At 36.9% G+C, this 18,425-nt stretch overlaps 1 protein-coding gene across 7 annotated transcripts in view; it reads left to right on the top strand.

Moving 5' to 3' along the window:
- The window catches only part of LRRC7 (leucine rich repeat containing 7), a 183,567-nt gene that overhangs the window by 128,529 nt on the left and 36,613 nt on the right, over positions 1 to 18,425 (top strand). For 6 of the 7 annotated variants that reach the window (XR_015698796.1, XR_015698797.1, XM_087731926.1 and 3 more), the window contains exons 13-16: positions 5,718 to 5,787; positions 7,791 to 7,890; positions 8,628 to 8,752; positions 13,838 to 14,038. Coding sequence is in view for 5 of the 7 variants with exons in the window: in XM_087731926.1 (XP_087588052.1) it covers positions 5,718 to 5,787; positions 7,791 to 7,890; positions 8,628 to 8,752; positions 13,838 to 14,038 (496 nt within the window). In the remaining 2 variants the exon portion in view is untranslated. The remainder of the gene's footprint in view (positions 1 to 5,717; positions 5,788 to 7,790; positions 7,891 to 8,627; positions 8,753 to 13,837; positions 14,039 to 18,425) is intronic. The other variant, XM_087731928.1, reaches the window with a different exon arrangement.

Raw genomic sequence — 18,425 nt, 5'->3', positions numbered from 1 at the left:
AAATTTGCAGTCTACTCTCTGAATGGTCACTCGCATATGGAGTGACGGACAACTGTGATGTAGCATGTAAAGAGGAAAAGAGGAGCTCTCCCTCTTTGGGAGGAGCTTATCTGGGTATGAAAGCCAGAAATATTTTGGGAGATTTGGTGTAAAATCCTGATTGACTCCTTCCTGAAAGACATCCAAACCTGACATAGACCTCTTTGCCACTCAGACCAACAGGAATCTCAAATTTTTGTGAGTTGACACATTTTGCTCAAAGATGGGTCAGTGTTTGGAGTCCCTCTCTAGTGCAATTTTAATACTATGGTTTCAGCTACTACAGGCTTTTGCTCTTGTTCCATATCTTCTGACGGCCCTCATTGCTCTAAGATGGACTTTGCTGATCTTAATTGATCAGAAGCTGGTTTAGTTCCAGGACTTTCTTCAAATATTCTTGTTAGAATTCCACTTCGACCAGGGAATTAGACTCCAGCTTTTCTTTCCCATGCCATACACTCTAAGACTATATACTTCTCATCTCCATAGTTGGGAGTCCTCTCTCCTTTTATCTTTACAGGTCCAAACCTTTTCAACCCTGTTAGAGGCTCTTCATCCCTGGGAAATGCAGTATTCGGTTGTCTCTACACAATAAAAGGCAATGATGGGTTGAATCCTGACTTGCTATCAGATGGCAAAGGTGGAGTCTAATGAGGGCTAGTGTGCATCTGATGAGAGTTTAGGTGGCTTCATCCTCTGCAGTCAGGAAAGTTTTGATTCCAGATACTTGCAATGCAGCTGCCTGGAGATTCATCCTTGCCTTTGCCAGGCATAACACTGTCTCCAGTACTTCAAGAACCAATGCAGCATTTGATAAAGTAGTTGTGCAGTTACTACTTGCATGAAAGATATCAAGACCTCCACCACATAATGAGTCATTGGGGGTAGCTGCTTGGATTCAGTCACTGTTAAGAGTGCACATGGGATTCATTCAAAGAAAAAAAGATGTCTTACCAGTAACCGGTGTTCTTCACAATGTGTAGTCCACATATACATTTGTCTTCCATCTGCTTCTCCTCTCTCCTCAGAGTCCTTCCAGGTATGAGTCCTGTGATTGAGAGGTAGAATTGTTAGAATGTACATTTGGGCTACACTTCTCAAAGAGCATCGGTTACTGGTAAGTAACCTTTCTTTTAGTTTTAGATTGTTCTTAAAGAAGAGCTGAAAGAATCATCACCTTTCTGTATTTGCACTGCTTCTGCTTCTGTCTTGGGGTCAGAACTCATTTACTGCTCTGAATCTCACCCACAGAAATTAGATGAAAAAAGGTCCTAAGATTACATGATCCATTTAAAAAAAAGACTGTTCCCTGGTGTACCTTTTCTTTTTCTGTTTAGTTTTTTAATTATACAATATTCCTCATTGCCAAAGAGGTAATTACTTCTGGCCATGTATATCCACAAGTGGTTTTGTGAACAGTATGCTGATGGGTTAATATGAATCACGTTCTTTTAAACTTTCACACTCTGAAAACCCTGTCATTATCAATTTGCTGAGAGTTACCTTGGAGAACTGTCACAAATAATAACTATATCTGGGCTTGACCAACTGACTGGTAATGCTGCTTGTAACGATTAACTTTCAACATATTTTTGACCTAAATTTTTCATGTTTGGAGTATTATTTGAAAATTCTTTCTGAATGTCACCAAAGTATAATATATGCATCGATGAATCTAGAAAGTATTCCCGTAGGTGTTTGGTAAGCTCTTCATATGTTGTATTACTCAAATTAATAATCAGTGGAAACACTTCTCATACTCTGAGCTTGCTTACTTAGGGCATAACAAAACCAAAATTTAGTAGTGGGTGCAAATATGTAGTAGGTTATTTTACAAAATTATGAGAAAAACAATTACTATCAGGAAAAAAAAGTTAAAATTATGTCTGTCAGTAGGCTTACAATAAAAGCAAAGACTACCTTTGCCCCATAAGACCCCTCAAATATTGACATTTGTTATTTTTTTATATTTAAACAGTATCAATTACATTTTCTTTGCTTTTCTTGTGTTCCATGAAAAATATTCATTAGCTTACTCTTAAAGTATCTAGCCCTTAAGAACTTAACAAATTATGCGAAAGATGTAATCTAGGATTAATAATGAAGGAATTACTCTAAAGTCCTCATTCCAGAATGGTGTAACACACTGACATGTAGCTTCTTTGAGGTTGTGAAGTCATATGGTACAATGATTTAATGTTTAGGGGTGTAATGTCAAAAAGCGTGCTGTTTTTTGTTTAGTTTGTTTTTATTCACCTGAGGAACTTCAAGGGAAATTTCTTCTCCTTTTTCCTCATAAGAAACATTTTCTATGTGAAAATTAAACACTATAAAAATAACATATGTATTTCACGCTTTTCCAAACTGTTACTGCGGATAGTTGTTTTCCTGAAAAATCAGTTGGTGCTTCAGGATTTACCTTAAAAGAAAAATTTTAGTAATAACTTTCAAACTGTTATATTTACCAATGGCATACATGATTTTACTTGTTATTTAACCTAATCAATATGAATATCGATAATCTCTATAGGACTAAGAGATTTCTTTAATTTGGCTATCACATTTTCAGCTCTTTTTGCAAATCAGTTTAAAAGATTGTAAATTGAAGTTATTAGTGATTAAAAAATTGCACAGGAATGAAACTGTTGCTCATGCAAGAAGGCATGCACAGCGGGTGGCTGCCAAGTGTAAGAACTAGTGTAATTATTCTGAAGATTCAGAGATACTGTTTTCTCACAGACTTCATGTCTCGATGCCATTCAGCTGATGCCTGAGGGAATGGGTGCAGGGTCTATGGCTATATTTCTGTTAGCCTTGTTCCCAGTCCTGACTGCTGGGCTAAAGTTGCTCTGAAACAGTCAAACAGCATCTTCCAGTAGGTAAATGGCCTCATGCCAAGGTTATTTATTCACGCTGAGTAAAATGCCATCCGTAGTAAGAATAAGTCATTTTGGTACAGCATAGTTTGCCTTTGAATTGTAAGTTAATTTAATTTGGCCATCTCCTTAATTAACTATCTATGCACCAGTTGAAGTTCCATCTAGTATTGTGAATCTATTTTCCCTTAGATTTATAAAAACAATTACATATCTAATTTTCCAAACTGTCTAGTGAGAAGTTTCAGCATTTAAACATAAAAGAAAAGCTCTCTGTTGAATAGCACAGCCATAAACTTCACAGTTCTTTGTACTGATACCTGATTGCAGTCATGTATTAGATCAGTGGAAGCAGTGCAGATTAATCACTTTTTTCAATTACTGATGAACAGTTTTGTCTTCAGAGGAGGCCAAATCCTTTACTGAGGATGATGTGAGTTAGTTCTTTGAAATCAGCAGGTACGCTGATTTATACCAAGTAGGATCTGGCCTATAGTATGTAGAAAGTAATCAACCTACATCCATGCATAACTACTCTTTGAGATCCTTTGTAGCTGTAGTATACCGTTATTTTGACTGATGAAACTAAAAAAAATTTATATATTTACCTTTCATGGTTAAACTAATATAGCGTAAGTGACAATTACCATGGGCCTTGTTTTGAAAGTGGGTATCATGCAAAATCACTTGGTAATTAAGTTGTTCATGAAAGTCAGAGTGTTTACATGTGCATTCTTAGTACAGATGAAGGAGAAATGTTCCTACAGTACACAGTTTGAAAAGCAGTCTTAAACTAGCAAAAGGAAATTGCAATTAGAAAAAGAGGCTTGAGGTTGAAAAATTTCAAAAAACAGTAATGGTTTTGAGTACCTCCATTCTTTGATCTCTAACTTGAGGTTTTTTCTTTTAAAGACTCCTTAAAATCAGACCTTTTCAGATGTTTAAAAACAGGTATCCAGGCTTATTGGCAAAGAAGAATTAAAAATAAAAAATTCTGGGTTGTGTTTGAACATGGAAATAGAAAACCAGCTTGGAGATCCCCTTGCCACACATCATTTCTGAAGCATGCTTACCAATTTTGCTTCTCCCTTTGATAAACACTTTTCAACTTGAGTGTACTGGAAACATCACCAGTAACCCTCTGCAGACAAAAGTTTCTGTATAGCTTTGAAACTTACATCACAGCTACTGAATCCTAAAGTGTAAAGAAATAAAAGTATCACTTGAAAAGCAAAAGTTCTTTTTCTATACAGAAAAAAAGCTCTGAGTAAAACATCTGGAGAAACACTATTTAAGAATCTTTATGTTAACTATTAAAGCTTAAGTGTGTAACCTTAATTTATAAAGAATGTCACATACTGCACTATTCCACATTGCAGTATTCATTTGATGATAAGACAGGAATGAAAACTAAATTTCAGGTAGTTTAGGCACTCCTTACTTTCTTATGGCATTAACTCTAGGTTTAAACATGCACACACATGTAAAACTGCTCTAATCTATACAGGTATTTAATTGGAGATTATTTTATAGCACACTATGTATATGTATACATTAATGTCAATTTGTTTCATTTTTATAGATAAGTCATTCTTAGTATAAGGTATTCTTATTAAAATCTTTAAAATGCATTACTTGCAGTAAGTACACACTGCTTTCTGAAATAACACAATTTTTAATGGTAATGACTTTGTGGCAAAAATACATCTAAAGTAATTCCATAATGGATACACTTTCAAAGCACTGCATAGAGGAAGTGGTACAAAAGCTTGTGGGGTGCTTATCTCCCAGAAATACGGATAGATATTTAATATGAAGAAGGCTATACAAGTATTGTTGGTTATTTGCTGGTAGAGGGGCAAAGGATTCTCCTGATGATGCCATGCAGGTGGAGTACCTGACAGTGGATTGCCTGTCTTTACCTGAGGTGTGAGTGACCATATCTGTAAGAGCCTTTCTTTCTGCAGAATGGGATTGTCTGAGTCTCTCAGAAAAGGGCTTTTCCTCTGTTCTTTTTGTTAAATCACATTTATCTTTTGTCTTTGTAGACAGTCCTTTGGTCAGTCCATTTCTTCCTGCAATCCTCCACCTCCTTAACCTTCTGTGGGAGAATTTCAGTATGTGGTTAGGACAGCCCTCTCATGTTGGTACAGACCGAAAAGTAAAAATAATATGTGCAGTATTAGTTAGTGGGAAAAACATGAATGAAGTTTCCACAAGTATCTGGTCATCATTTCCCCATTCCCACATTCAGATCACTTACAGGAAATGCGCTTACCTGTATAAGTAAAATGCTGGGGTTTTTACTGTTTCATTTAATTTTGTCATTTAGGTTCACTATGAATAATTATGTTATTTTAATCTTTTTCCTAACATTTCTGCAAAAGTGAATTTTCAATAATCTTAGAGTATTTGTGTTCCAAAATTAAATGTCCAATAGAAGAATTTCTGTTAGCTACACTGAAACCTGCTAGGTCTTTCCTGTAAGGCTCCCTGGGACCAAGATTTTTTCTGTTTTCTGTGTCATAAGCTGTAACTTTGGTTACATTATAGCCAAGGCAAAATATTGGTATCTCCTTAGTTCCTTTAGGGTATGATGTCAGTAGTTTTAGATTCCAAATGTCACTCTTATTGTGGAATGCCCTTAATAAAATATTATATTTTAGTAAAATGTGAGAGAAAATAAAGATATGAAATTACACCAATTTCAGTATGATCAAAATAAACATGCTACATACAAATCTTTAAAAGAAACTATTTGAAAATGAAGGATTCATGTTGTTCCAATATTATCATTTACAGACTGAAGAATTTACCATTCACTTTTACTAAACTTAAAGAACTTGCAGCTTTGTGGCTTTCTGACAACCAGGTAATGACTTTCAATATTCATATTTCTTTAGTAAAGTACTAGGGGTCTTAGCAAGGGCCATAAATGAAACTTGTAATTTAATACATGATTGTAATAGAGCTTTAGAAGTGTTTGCTCCCAGTCCAGCTTTATACTTTCATATTGAGCTATAGATTCTTCTGGCTGTCATTTATTAACTTGGAAAGATCACCTTTGCAGGATTTATTACTTGCATCTAACTAAGCTTCTATATCCTTGCAAAAGTAATAAACAAAGGCCAAAAGTATCAGGAGAATATTTTGTAAATAGAAATTCAAGAGGTTAGACTTTGTTATCAAACTTGTTACTAGTTTGTCCCATCCTTTACTCCATCTGTGCCTCCTTTCTTGTCATCTTCCTTTTCCCTTTTCCTGTCCATGCTTTTATTTCTGCATATTTTTAACTCCATTAAAGTCAGTGGGAGTTTAAACATGTAAAAGGTGCACCAGAACTCATTCTTGTTTTGGAGTTCCTTTTAAATTTAAGTTCCTTTTAAATTTACGTATGCCTTTCTTTGTTCCAAGGGGTTCAGTTTCACTACTATATATTCTTTAGGATTCTGTTTTAAAATAAATTGTGTAACATGAACACTGAGAAATGTAACAGTTCAACCAGCATCTGAGTACTAAAATAAGTCTCAATACTTTCCAGGATTGGTGGATAGAGTAACTTTGGAGTTCCATAATTTAACTCTAAATGGAGAGAAACTCGTTTTGTACAATGTTAGGAATGTGTGACATACCTAACAGTTTTCAATAATCTCAATAAATTCTCATAATCTCATCTTTCTCACTTTGCAATAACGCTTATGGTCAGATATTATACCTCTTTAACTGAAGTTGATGAGGATAATTCTTCAGGGGCCAATTATCGTGCTACTGGAAATTAATACATCCTTTTATCCATATGAAAAAGCCACAGGGACTCAGGTCCTGCAGCTGCCTGTTTGCAGCAGATCGTGTGCGTACGCCTGTGCTGAGCACTGCTGGTTGCAGAACCACTCAGAGGAGAGCCCGTGCCTGTCCACAGGGAACAGCCCAGCAGACGGGGTCGTTTCTTTGTCAAGATATCAGATGAAATTCCTGCTGACTCTTGCCCAGTGTGTACCATTGAGCCATGCCCTCAAATCATAGCAAAGCCAAAAGCAATGCAGTCAATAGATATACATTGGTACATGCTTATTTCACTGCTCCTTAAATGTACTTTTTACTCTTATAGCTAATCAAAAAATTTTAAAGCTGAAGGGAGGGAAGGCTAAGTGGGAGGGATAATAGAAAATCATAAGTAAATTTTAATGTCTCAAATCAGCATTCTCATTTTTTTCACTGTAATTTCCATTAAAAAAATAACATTGCATGACTCCTCAGCCCAGCCACAGAACATTCACTTCCTTTTTTCAGCATTTTGACTTTTCTATGGTATAGCATAGATGAATTTCTATTCTATGAACTATGACAGTCACTCCTAGATGCTACATTAGAGCAAAGCAATAATAAAAAATAATCAATTGAAGTAAAACACAACAGTAACATCTGAATATTCAGAGTACCTCCATTTAAATTCTTCAGTATCTTGCACCAGGTTTACCCTCAGATGAACTAATAACTATCACGAATTTACTCCTCATTAGCCCTAGCTTAAAACAGATCACAGCCATAATGTGGGTGTTTTAACTGTGTAGTTGCAGCTCTGTTCTGGTGATCTTTTAGCTTCCTCACTGGTGTCACTCTGAACATGCAGTCAGTATTTCTGATATTTAGTGTTCTTCTATTGATCCCAGTAGGAATTACAGGAATTACAGAAGTGAGGAATGGGAGAGGAGGCATTTCCACCAGATTAATACTTGTTTTAGTCCATAGAGAAGTTTATTTTCATACAGAATTTTAGTTAATCTTGTATTTTCTATTTATCAAATGCTAAAATCCCATCTCGGTTAACACACATGCTCTGAGTTAACAGTTCTTTGTTTTGACCTTCCTGTATAGTCCAAGGCTCTCATTCCACTGCAAACTGAGGCTCACCCAGAAACAAAGCAGAGAGTACTGACTAACTACATGTTTCCCCAGCAACCCCGCAGTGATGAAGGTAAAACGCCATCAGCAATTCCTACAAAGGCAGGAATAGCGCTTGTTCAAATAGTGGAGAAAAAAACAGAGGGAGGGAGAGGAAGGGGTTTCAGATGTGGTTCTGTGTGTGAGTGTCTCTTCTGACACATAAAGCCAGTGGTGCACAGATAACAGTCTGTATTTTGTCATACACAAAGGAATCCTGTTTGCAAATCCATTATTCTCAGGCCATCAGATTTACATTTTCTTAAACACTTTTATTTTCAGAAGAATGGCCTTGTATAAACAGTTTGAACCTGGGAGTTGAGCGTGCATGGGAGAGAAATTCTAGGATATGCCTTGCTGCCATGCAGACAGGCTGTTGGCCAGAGCCAGCTCAACCTGCAGACGCTGGACCCTTCTGAGAGAGCTGGGGAGTGGGCCACCTCCTAGACATCCGTGTTCAGAGCTCTGAGCTTGGCAGAATTGAGGGTTTGGCTCCTAACATACCCACGTTAAGTTAGAGAGTTTGCCCCTCAGCTCCAGATCTGCCCTGAAACCCTGTTGCTTCCCATCACTCTCATGTCAGTTTTAATATTAAACTCTATTTGTAATGCTTTGTCAGTTCCTACTCTCATTGCCCCCTCAACAGTTTTAAAACAATAACCCAAGATTACAGAATCAACTATGAACATGTCTTTTTAGATCACTTCCAGTCCTCTGTTGGGTGCACTAATTACTTGTTCTTGTGCATTGCTGTTTGCAATTTAACTGTAGATTTCCAGTCAGACAGTGATAGTTTTAACCCTACGTTATGGGAGGAGCAGAGACAGCAACGTATGACTGTTGCCTTTGAATTTGAAGAAAAAAAGGAAGAGGAGGAAAATGCAGGGAAAGTTAAGGTAAGTTCTATTTGATTTATTCTGGAATTTACATATTATGGACAGGCTCCAATTTACAGATCTTGAGCTGAACTATTTCTGTGTTCTAAATACCCGGAAAATACTCGTCACCATGTTTCAAGTACAGCAGTTGAGGAAGCATAACATACCTGTTCCCTGAAGTACACATTACCAATTTCTGCTTTTGCTATTGTTGTCTAGTCAGCAACTTTGATTTCATAAGTCAGTTCAGGCCCATAACCCTAATGTTGGGTTCCTACTGTGAGAGGTGTTTTGTCATGAAGACAAAATTAACAGAAAATGTTTGGAGACTTAGAATTAATGTCCAACCACTTAGTTCTTTAGAAATATTTACATCACGTAGGGGATTCCATATTCCTCTCAAAGTGGAAGTCGATGAGAGCTTTGCAACTTCATGGATTGACATAGGAATGTGCAGTGGAGAGGGTATCTCTCGTCAGTTTTGTAACCTACCAAAAATGAAGATCAAAACATGAATATCCTCCCCCATTTATCTGAAATTAATACAATTTCAGAGTTTTCAGTTCAGCTTTTAATCAGTTATATTTTTAGAAGGATATTGTCAGGACCATCTGCGTTTACGTGGCATGAAAATTTCTATTTCTTGAATAATATAAAGGAATTATCCCAGATCAAACACATAAATATTGCAAATTTTTCACTGCGGTAGGATACCCAACATAAAATATATTGCCAGAGACAAAAATCATATGAGGAGATTTAAATCATATTTTAATTTTAAAATTAACAATGCTATTATTAATAGCTATTTAACATTCCATTTAGATCTTTTTGGAAATTTTGGATTTTTCTTCTTAATATTTCTCCCAATTAGGAATTTTCATCTAACTCTTGTAACCAGAGGTGATGGACTCTGCTGCTTTAGTAAAACAGAAAATTAAGTCAAAAAGCAACCTTTGCCTCACAATAAATAAACTGAAATTTTACCCCAGATGAACTGCAGATTTATGGGTCATATATGGAAGACAGAGCATCTGGGAGAGTTTTATTTATTCCACCACTTGTTATCAGAATTTTAACTGTGGGTAATATGGCTGTCCAAATGTGCAAAACAATTAAAATATTAAGAGAGAAATAGATATCAATTTCCAAGATCATAGAATTTAATTTATTCTTATTTGCAAGCATTATTTTAACTATTGAAATGTATTACATGAATTATATCACTTAGATAGCCATTTTGTTTTTAATATATTTAGAACACTATGAATGACTGAAACAAATATTTCCTTTGAGTAAACTGTTCATCCACTGAATGCTGTACCTGTACTTCAGTTCAAATGCTGCCATCTGCTGTTTGGAAAATGAGGAGGCAAACACAGCCAAGACACAGTACCACATTTTCAGGTTTCCTAGAAACAGCACTTAACAAAAACAGCTGGCCTGTGCCCATGCTGTGAGCAGATGTCTCTGCGTGGTGTGATCCCAGGCCCAGGCACGCAGTACCAGAGCTGTTCAGGATGCAATGGATGCTCTTGTTGCAGTGCTTCTTACCTGGGCTGTTTGCTCATCCCTGGCAGCTGCTGCCAAAGTCGTGGTCTGTGGAGCAGAGTTTGCGTTCCCAGAGGGGTACATTGGTCAGCTGCAGTCTCACCCCGGTTGCAGCAGAACACAAGAAGGGCAGCCTGTGGCCCGTCGTGCTGCCAGCGGAAGGAGTGGTTTGTATCATGTGGGTGATCCGTGTCCCACAAGGCTGCACCTCTCAGTAACGTTTTGACTTGGCCGTCCAAAGGTCAAGACAGTCTTTACCATTTGTGTCACTGCTCCTTAGTTGTGGAAGAGTCCAACACTAAAATATATTTCCTGGAATTCTTTCTTACCTGTTTTCCCTCTCATCCATAGAGAGTGGGTATAAACCAGTGTTGTAGTACGTGAGTCTGTTTCTGCATGATTCCTCTATTCCCATATACAGTCCAATGTTCCTCTCCTCCATAATGATCCTAACGTTTTCTCATCAGATCAAAACACTAAATTTTGCAGCTGATGCTATTGTTATTGCTTATATAGAGAAGAATTATTAAATGAAAAGCTAAGCAGGGAGCTAGGAGCTGATCAGATATTTCCTCCTATCTGTGTACTTTGAAGAGAGCATCTCTCCTCTCTGGTATCTCACTGTGTGTACACCAGATACTCATAAATACCTGTAGTTTGTGACAACTGAAAGTAGAGAAATAATACTGTTCAAACCTGGAAAGTCTTGCCAGGCTGTGAAAGGAAAAGATTTCCCACTGAAGGTGTGTGTGGGTTTTTTCCCTATCATGGAAAACAGCGTTTTTGCCCAAGCCATGAAAAAAAATTAACTCAAATTCAATTACTATTAATAAGATAGAAATGCTTATTTGCATCCTTCTGGTATGTCTGTGCTCTTTCCCAGTAATGCAAATTCATCTCTATATATGAATGACCATAAAAGTGTTGTAAAGTGTTATTCGACTGAACTGTTCACCAGCCTGTGTTTAGATGCATGCACATGAACTGAAAGCTAATTGCTGGAACCTTTTGAGAACTTAGTGTGTGTTACTCCATCCATGTGTTGCAATAGGTCTTAGGGAGGTTTTAACGTATTTGTTTGTAGCACCAGACCTTCATGGGATGAATTTGAAGGTTAACTTAAATTATCAATAAGCAGTAACTGCAAACATTGGTAGCGTTTTATAAAAGCATACGCTTTTTATCTTTCGTGGTTAAAACTGAACTCGCAGCCAACTATATGTTAAAATAGATGTGGTAATTGAAATTGTTCAATAACTTCTTCCATCAAGAATTTTGAACTTCAAAAATTCTCTTTTCAGGTTCATCCTACTTTTGATGTAGTATTAAACATACAAGAATTGTATTGACAGGGAGCACAGATTTCCTCTGTAATGATATGTGTAAATCAGTGATGAAAATATCTGCATTTTAGTGGATATCACCTACCACAGCTGCCAGTATTTTTACTGTTTAATATTAATACTCACAGTGATATGAAACTCTTGCTGAAATCCCTGTCTATGACTTCTTTCTCTCATGAAAGCCTTTCAGTTAATTTTGCCTTGACTAGTACTTATTGAGGATTTGCTCTATGACTTGATTTTTAGCTATGTTATTCTGTAGACCTTACACTTAAATCGTGGACTGAATTTTGTGAAAAAGCAATTGCCTAATTAGGCCACATCTAAATACGATTTCTTTCAACCGTAAATCAACCAGAGCTTAAGTAATGCTTTACAGACTTAATTTATTTTTTCTGTTGAAATTCTTTATTAACATATGACATCATAGTCATACATTTTAATGTTTTATGTTAAAGTCATGTCAGAATCTATTATCTGTAACGTTTATTCTATTGTGGTTCAGAATTGTATGCTAGTATTTCATATAGTTTTATTTTCCAAATCGATCATGCTTTTGCTTCTAAAATATTCCTATCAACAGACCATATTCATTTGAATCCAAAATTGTGTTTTTCCTACTCGTTAGGAATTTAAAATCCAACAGCTGTAATAGAGAGCTGTTAAAAGTAAGCTCTCTTTGCTTACCTCATGTACACAACGAGGTAAAAGCTTCTTTGTGGTAAATGTCTCCAAATACTTACCACATAGTAAATGTGGAGTAATTTCAAATTTTGCAGCCTCATAATCAGGAACAGTTATCCTGACACACACAGCTTGCTCTGGGAGCTGTAATTTTACTCCATTGAAGGATTTTATTGCATTTCCACCCCAAATTCAGGCCCAAAGAGGGTGGCAGGCTCAGCCAGCACCTTCTGCATTTCAGCTGACTATGTTTGGTGGCTGTTACGTGCACTCAGCAGTGGGCTTGCCACTCCACAGGCTGTGCTCTCTGGTTCACCTTATGAATATCAAATTTGGTGCTTAAGCCACAAACATCTTTCACAGCTTGGAAAAAGCCAGTGGAGACAGGGCAGGTTTGCAGCGTGAAGGACAGAGCAGGGAGGGCAGGAGATGCTCTGTGGAGGAGAGGGCCCTCTGCTGAGAGGGAAGGATCTGCTGCAGGCTTGGCTCAAGGGACAGACATACAAGCTGCCCACACTCTCCACACAGCCCAAGCAGCCTGGCTGAGGTCATGCTTTGTTTGGATGCACACTTCAGCTTCCTCAGCATCTCTTCTCATGATCTGGTGTGATGGTCATCAGACAAAATATGTCTGTAACACAGTGGGGGAGGTATAAGGAGAGGTCAGCATCATGCGTGTCGTCTTTCCTGCTTGGATCATTCCTGACGTGGTCATTTGCTGCACTGTCTCCTCAGAGCAATTTGCTGATAGTGTAATGTCTTCCCAGATGACGGGGGGTGATGTCATCCATGAGCCTTCTCAGCCACTCTCAACCCTGAGATTTTGTAGAATTGTCTTCAAATTAGGATTGCTTTGGACTTGGGAAATACAACGTTTCTCTACTTCTGAGTGATAAAAATTATAAACTTAAAATGTGGAATTTTCTAGAAAATCTGTAGGTCCATCAGTCAGTTAAAGTACTGTTCAGTGTGACTTAGGGTGACTTTTCTGTAGTGGTTTGAGTCTGTTTTCCTGTATTTTCTGTATAAGAAAAGAGTAAGATACGCTTGAGTACATGTACGTACATTATACATCTCAAAGAGCAAATAGCTCCCAGTAGATCAGATTCTGTTCTCAGCTGACATAGATAATTCAGATTAATTCAGTACACTGAACATAGCTAAATTAATTCTGCATTTACACCAGTATTGTTTTGAAAAAGTGTGATTTAATATGTCAGTACTCTCAAGCAAAGTGTAGAATTAGAATACAGTACTCTCACAGGGTAAAAGATAGGCTTATAGGGAACCATTCCCATCCATTATTTTATGTCACTGAAATTCCATTATAGGTTGACATAGTGTAACTGAGAGCAAATTTCAGTCCAAAAATCCATGAAGATAGCTGTATGTAACACATTACCTCAAATAGATTAATTAAAAATTTGAGGAATTTGCACTTAGCCATAGTACTGTAACCATGGTTTTAGTTTGCATGCTGTTTTCATTTTGTATTTGTGCTTTAATTCTTTTTATGAATGTTCAGGTTGAAATAAATCTAAAACGTTACCCCACTCCATACCCGGAGGATTTAAAGAATATGGTAAAATCAGTTCAAAATCTGGTGGGCAAAACAAGCCATGGAGTACGGCCTGAGAACTCAACACCAACTGCGAACAGTGAACAAACTGTGAAAGAAAAGTATGAGCACAAGTGGCCCATGGCACCAAAGGAGATTTCAGTGGAGGTAATGTAAAAGGATCATTGTTCCTCTCAAGAGTTCGAGATGGGGTTTTAACATAACTCCGTCAAATGATATTCTGCATCTGCTGTGAACTCATACCTAATAGTTTCTAGTTTCATTCTGTAAAGTTAATTTAGTTTTATATTGAGTTGCTGTTTTTTCCAATACTACTGAGTTTATCAGACTGAATTTTTGGTTTTAAATCTACCTAGATCTGAATTTTGATACTAATATATACAAGCACTCTCCTAAATTTTAATGATATGAGAAACTTGCATATTAGCAGGAGAATGGACCTGATCACGATTTACATCTCAGACTTATGTGAGTGTATTTCTGCATCAAATATGTTAATGACAAATCAGTTTGTTCTGTCTGACCCTACTATGCCATTAGGTTCTGCTTCTTCTATTCACATTACATGTAGTAGATATAGCCAATTAACCTTGTCAAAAGTTAATGAAGTCAGCAGGAGTGCTTCTTCGACTGCAGGGAACTTTAGATCAGGCACCCCCTGAATAGCGACTTACAATGAGCTGCAGAATCTAGCCCTGAATATGTTTGCCAGAAGTGGATCAGTATGCATAGTGACAAAGTCTTCTATTCTAACATGAATACAGTCACTGAAAGGTAAATTGCTAAATACTGCAGTCTTGTGCAAAGCTGTTACGAATAGCTGAAGCTTGATCTCAGAGGGCATCTACTCATTAACATTCACACTAATGACTGACTTTGTGCAGGCACAATTTATAAATAAAGGAAATCTCTTACCCTGGCTGTATGTACTGATAGTTTATAGGCTTGGACAGGTCTACAAGAATACCAGCATTCTTGAAAATCTTTACGAAGTCTTAATGTTCAAAAGAAATAAATGACAAAAAAAAAAATCACATTATCTTTTCACTTCTTTGTTATTTAAACATTATGATAAATTCATTGTCCTTGAAATATCCCCGTCTCTGACTAGTTGTGTATGCATGAATTTTTCTTCCTCAGTTTTCCATATCCTTAACACAGATTGGCTGTTCTTACATATTCAACAGTCACTGTCGCTGCTCTGTCAGTACTGTGTGTTTAATTTAAACATTTTCATTCCTTAAAAAAAAGACCCAGAAGTTTTCTCCGAAGATAGCTTCAGAAAACTTTCTTCAAATCTAGTCAGTTTCGATTAGTACTTCAAACTAGAATATTTAACTTAAATAATTCAATTTTTTTATCTAACTCTGAAATTCCACCATGATTCCTTTTTACTCATTAAATTCTTTCTTACTGTGTAAATCTGGCCTTTGAACCAACTTATGTCTTGTGGTATGAGTATTGACATGTTCTACAGTTGTTGCTGAATACATACAATTTATTTTGTATCATCTGGCTTTTGAACGTGAATATTCTTAATAGCTTTCTGCGGGTTTTAATTATCTCTATTTATCCCTATCTGGAATTTGAATCAAGGTTTCTGACAAAGACATTAGGTGTTTGGTCTTGTGGCTGTGTCTCGTGACGCAGGCTTCAGAAATAGGTGGCTGTACTGGTTTAGTTGCTAAATTGTTAAAATGTTAATTTGTCAAACTAAAATGTTAACATCCCAGTTAACTGCACCACAGCAGAGAGTCCCGTGAGTGTGCAGAGCCCAATGAAGCTTCCATTATGGAGGTGTAAGGAAAGAGTAAATGGCAGCAACACTGTAAAATACTACAAGTTACTCTGAAATGCTATGTTCTAACACAGAAAAAGATTAAGGCAAATTTCATTCTTACATTTCATTCTTTGGTAAAAATGCATTCACTTTTGCAACAGAAGAATAATCATATCTAGTTTTTCTGTGAATGTACATGAACTGTTAATTGCATGAGTATCACAAAAAGCAGTCTATAAAAATAGTTGAATTGCTGAAGAACCTGTGGTAATTCCTGAAGTGCAATTAAATAATGTGATTGCAATTTCCTAGTTAATTTTCTACCACAAGCAACTGATGTGAGTGCATGGCTATTGCCATCATATCAGTGAAGATGTATTTTTCATCTTCTATTATTATAACAGTGAAGATGGTGGAACTTTTTCAGATTTTAGTTTCCCTAGTACTTAGTCAAGACTAGTAACAACTATCTTGTCAACTAAAGAAAAGAAAAAAGTATTCTTGTCATTCATACAAATAGTGGCGTTGGGAAGATTTTATGGCTGTAAAGCAGGATGATGTATACATTTTACTCTCTTTGGCTTCCTGCACGAAGATAAAGAGGCATGGGAAACTGTAGAAAAAGTGTGAATGATTTTGTGAATAATATTAGCATGGTTTCAGTTGTAACACATGAAATAAAACATAATTAAGCTCCATTTGCTTTTCAGATAATTAGGAGACATGATCTCAAGCCTCAAGTTAAAATACAGTTTGAAAATGCAGGTGTTTTCTGATATAGATTTAGACTGAAGACAGTTTCTAGTAACATGGTAATTTAATTTCAGGTGCAATACTCGCTTTTTCATCCTCAGAGGCCAGATAAGCTGGTTTCTTTTCTGATCTCTTTTGGCTTTTCTTGCAATTAATTTACACGTGTCTCTTCACAAAACTGTTTCTAAATAATTAAAGGGAGCATCTGAAATGAGTAACAAGCTACATTTCAAGTCCCATGTATCATCCTCCACCTTCATTTATAATAAGCAAACAATTTCTTAATTAATCATCAATTAAAATAAACCTCTTCGTTGTCCTAAGTCATTTTGAAAGATGTGCATTTTGGACAAAAAGAAGTCTGTGATAACTTAGTGCATTGTGTAGCCTTTCCATGAGAAACAATGAGAAATTACACAAATCAGCAATTAAGGTCTTTATAGTTAATATTCTTGATATGTATGGACTGACAAATAAACTGGAAATACTTCTATATAACTCTCAGCTTTGGATTAAAAAAAAGTCTTTTCTAGTTCAACCTACAGCATTTCATCCTTTGTGTTAATTCCTAGCAGGTTTATTAATACTGTGTAAAAAGGAGAGATAGTTATTCTTTGAGTGATCTGATGCAGATGCTAGTGCTAATAGCTAGAAAAATACTGCCTCAGCTGTACTGGATCTTCTGAGACCTTCATCTCATCTCATCTCATCTCAGTCAACATAAGACCTGAATCCTTTTAACTTCTGACTTTGTTACTGTGTGGGTTTGGGTTGTGGGGTTTTTTGGGGTGGGTGGGGGTGGAGAAGAGTGTTCTTTTTGCTTTGGTTTTAGGGAAGGTTTCAGAGACTGTCTTAAAAGATCATTGGGCCTTTCCAGGAAGACTTACACACTTTTATTTCCCCCAGGATGCCTGCCTTCTATTGATTCAGTTGAAGTGTCTATTGCAGGAGCTGTTTTCATCTAATAAGATGCACAGTGACAGTCTCTCCTGTTTGGGAGAGGAATATATGCTAAAGATTTTTGGTTTATATCTGCTTTAAGCCCATACCTTGATAAGCTCTTTGCAACAGAATTACCTATATTTTACCAGGAGTCAGAAATATGTTCATTATAGAGTTTTTGGTTTCTCCATGGTACAAAAGATCTTTACTGAGGTTATGACCTTGGTGCCTTCTTGTCAAAGGGGAAAGGAGGTAATGATTTACTCATCTGGAGGTCTGACTCACAAAAGACCTTTCTTCAGATAGGATGTCAAATGTCTTAAAGTTCATTTTTAGTTACTTTGACTTCTGTTTGACCTTATCTAAGTGTCTGGATTGGAGGGGCATTATTCAGGGCTGCCTCCAAGATAAAGCCTACCTTCCATAAAATTGGTCCAAGACATCACTTGACCCCCTGAGGCCACTGCTCTGTCTGTCCCCACCTGGATGAGTACTCAAGAGGTGCAGTATTACGTGTCTGGATGTGGCACTCTGTACAAACTTGTATACCCAGGGCATGTAGGCCTGGTTTATGTTTGATGGACCATGAAGTAGCTTTTTTGCAAAAGGCCTGAGACTCTCTCTATTGGCAGCAACCTCGGTGAGATATATGCAATTGGATGCACTTCCATTAGATAAAGAGCTACAGAAGCTTGTTTCCTCCAGAGATAGGAGAGCATGGAGAGTGCATTTCACATATCAGGGTGTTGTAACTCAGGGCAGTACTGAGACTTCTGTCCTCACACTGAAGGCCACATACAGAGCAGGACAAGAGCCTCTCCATGATTTATAACTGAGGATGATGTTAGAAGGTCTCCCATCCTCTGCAGTACATGACTGATGACTGGTTGAATAAGCATCTGCAATTTATCTTTGCAGAATCCTGACCATGCCAGCTAGTAGGCTTAGCCATATGAGATTAAACTACTGGAAGTGGAAATTTTCATTCTAAAATACATCTTTGTAGACTGGGGATCTCTGTCTGTGATTTCTTTGGTGATAGGCAGTTCTGGTCCAGTT

Source organism: Nipponia nippon, unplaced genomic scaffold, assembly GCF_047370975.1.
Source record: "Nipponia nippon isolate SJK-2023a ecotype South Korea unplaced genomic scaffold, ASM4737097v1 scaffold_5, whole genome shotgun sequence".
Lineage (NCBI taxonomy): Eukaryota > Metazoa > Chordata > Aves > Pelecaniformes > Threskiornithidae > Nipponia > Nipponia nippon.
The sequence above is the reverse complement of the archived record's forward strand: the minus strand, read 5'-3'. Positions and strand labels throughout refer to the sequence as shown.